This window comes from Anastrepha obliqua, chromosome 2, assembly GCF_027943255.1.
Source record: "Anastrepha obliqua isolate idAnaObli1 chromosome 2, idAnaObli1_1.0, whole genome shotgun sequence".
In the NCBI taxonomy this organism is placed as follows: domain Eukaryota; kingdom Metazoa; phylum Arthropoda; class Insecta; order Diptera; family Tephritidae; genus Anastrepha; species Anastrepha obliqua.
In genome coordinates, this window is record NC_072893.1 from 106513762 (window position 1) to 106515768 (window position 2007).

Below are 2007 nucleotides of genomic sequence, written 5' to 3' on the forward strand. Positions count from 1 at the left end.
AATGGATCAAGTCAAAAGAACTCGAATTTTTCGTCAAAGGAATCCGTATGTTGCCTGAAAGATGGAGTAAAGTTGTAGCTTTCAATGGCACATAAAAAAAATAAAAAAATAAATAATTGGCGCGTACACTTCTGTTAGGTGTTTGGCCGAGCTCCTCCTCCTATTTGTGGTGTGCGTCTTGGTGTTGTTCCACAAATGGAGGGACCTACAGTTTCAAGCCGACTCCGAACGGCAGATATTTTTATGAGGAGCTTTTTCATGGCAGAAATACACTCGGAGGTTTGCCATTGCCTGCCGAGGGGCGACCGCTATTAGAAAAATGTTTTTATTAATTTTGCTTTCACCGAGATTCGAAACAACGACCTCTCAGTGAATTCCGAATGGTGATCACGCACCAACCCATTCGGCTACGGCAGCCGATGGCACATACTTCACAAAATATCATGTATTATTTAATTGTTTAAATAATTCGTAACTTTGGCTAAGAAAGGACGGAAATTTATTCCCATACCCAATATATTTTAAAGATAAGACATACGATCTCATAGATTCAACGAGATTTTTAAATTTTAGATTTAGTGTTAAGAGCGTTCATGCAAAAATTCAAAGGGTGCGAATCTTGATGGGGGTTGCACAGTGTAATGTATGCAATTTACACGCACAACACTAAAGATGAGTCAGCGCCGTGGTACTTGCCTTGGGCTCAAGAGGCATTGTTTAGCTTGTCATTTCTATGTGTTAATGAATTATCAGGTGTGCAAGCGATGAATACTCGCACACGTCTTAATTAAGAGAAAAAAATAAAACGTCGAATCGCCTCAACTACGAAGTGAATTTACCTAGACAGATTTTTTTATTCTTATTTTCAATACAACTTGAATATTTATTATGAATGCATGAAGCTGGCATATTATGCAATATTTGTCTATCTCTATGCACATAAATACAGCTTCATATCCATAATCAAGCAAGTTTTGTAGTCAAATGAAGTTCTGCCTGAATTAAGCAGTGCTTTTCTAAGCATCAAATAGCCCAGACTGCTAGTGAAATGACGGCAACCGCTCGAGAATTGGTTAGTTAAAATTAAATACATTTGCATTCATATATACAAATCAAATATTTGTAGAATTGCAATCCTAATTTTAGGGGCATCTTTGGCCAATTGGAATTATTCTGGTCTGTGCTGCGCTTGTTGCAAGTCAGGAATCGTACTCTTCTCCCAAGTTGGTTCAATTGGTGCCCACAATAAGACAAGGAAATTACGAGCTAGCCGCTAGTGAAGACAAATACTATCTGTGGTAAGCAGCGGGTGTTAAAATTTTTAAAATCTTTCTTCGATTAAGAACTTTTTTTTTTGTGCAAACAATAGGCTAAATTTACCTGAAGGTGGAAGTCGTGCGGAAAACGTCGAATTGCTTACGAACGAGAACGGCAAGAAAGTGCTCACTGTCAAAGGATCATTGAACCTAGTCTACAGAGATACACCACTCGAAGTGACTGTTATATATGAGGCCGATGGAAATGGTTACAGAGCGAGATATATGTACGCATCAAAACAAACCGTACTAACAAATGTGGCTTTTGCTAGTGCAAATCTTTTAAAATCCGCTGCTGGTTGAAAAGTGAAAGACGTAGAAAGAATATACCAAGTCAATGAATACTATTTGCACTGGCGCTTATAAATGGGGGTTCGTAATTTCTTACTATGAGGGATGTTTTTGTAGCTAGTCCACATACTTTTTTTTTTTTTTACTTTAAGGGGGTGGTAGGGTTTAGCGCTAAAAAAAAACTCTTTTTTTTTGAATTTTTTACAGAAATATGGCTTAAGATACTTTAATAAAATCAGTTGCATGTTATTGTACATCTTTTCAATAAGTTTAAAAAAAAAATTAATAATAAAATATTGACAAATAAGCCCATGACAGAGTTTTTTTGGAGATATGTTTTACGAGAGGTGCTCTGCGGTGCCAATCGGCATTCGTCGTAGAATCATCTGAAACTAAAAAA

The 2007-nt window shown here is 36.9% G+C and overlaps 1 protein-coding gene across 1 annotated transcript; it reads left to right on the forward strand.

Moving 5' to 3' along the window:
* The first annotated feature begins 933 nt into the window (after positions 1-933).
* On the forward strand, positions 934-1665 carry LOC129238532 (uncharacterized). Its single transcript, XM_054873588.1, has 3 exons — positions 934-1072; positions 1147-1298; positions 1370-1665. The coding sequence occupies exons 1-3, from the start codon at positions 1049-1051 to the stop codon at positions 1617-1619; spliced, it is 426 nt and encodes a 141-aa protein (XP_054729563.1). The 5' UTR covers positions 934-1048; the 3' UTR covers positions 1620-1665.
* The last annotated feature ends 342 nt before the right edge of the window (positions 1666-2007 follow it).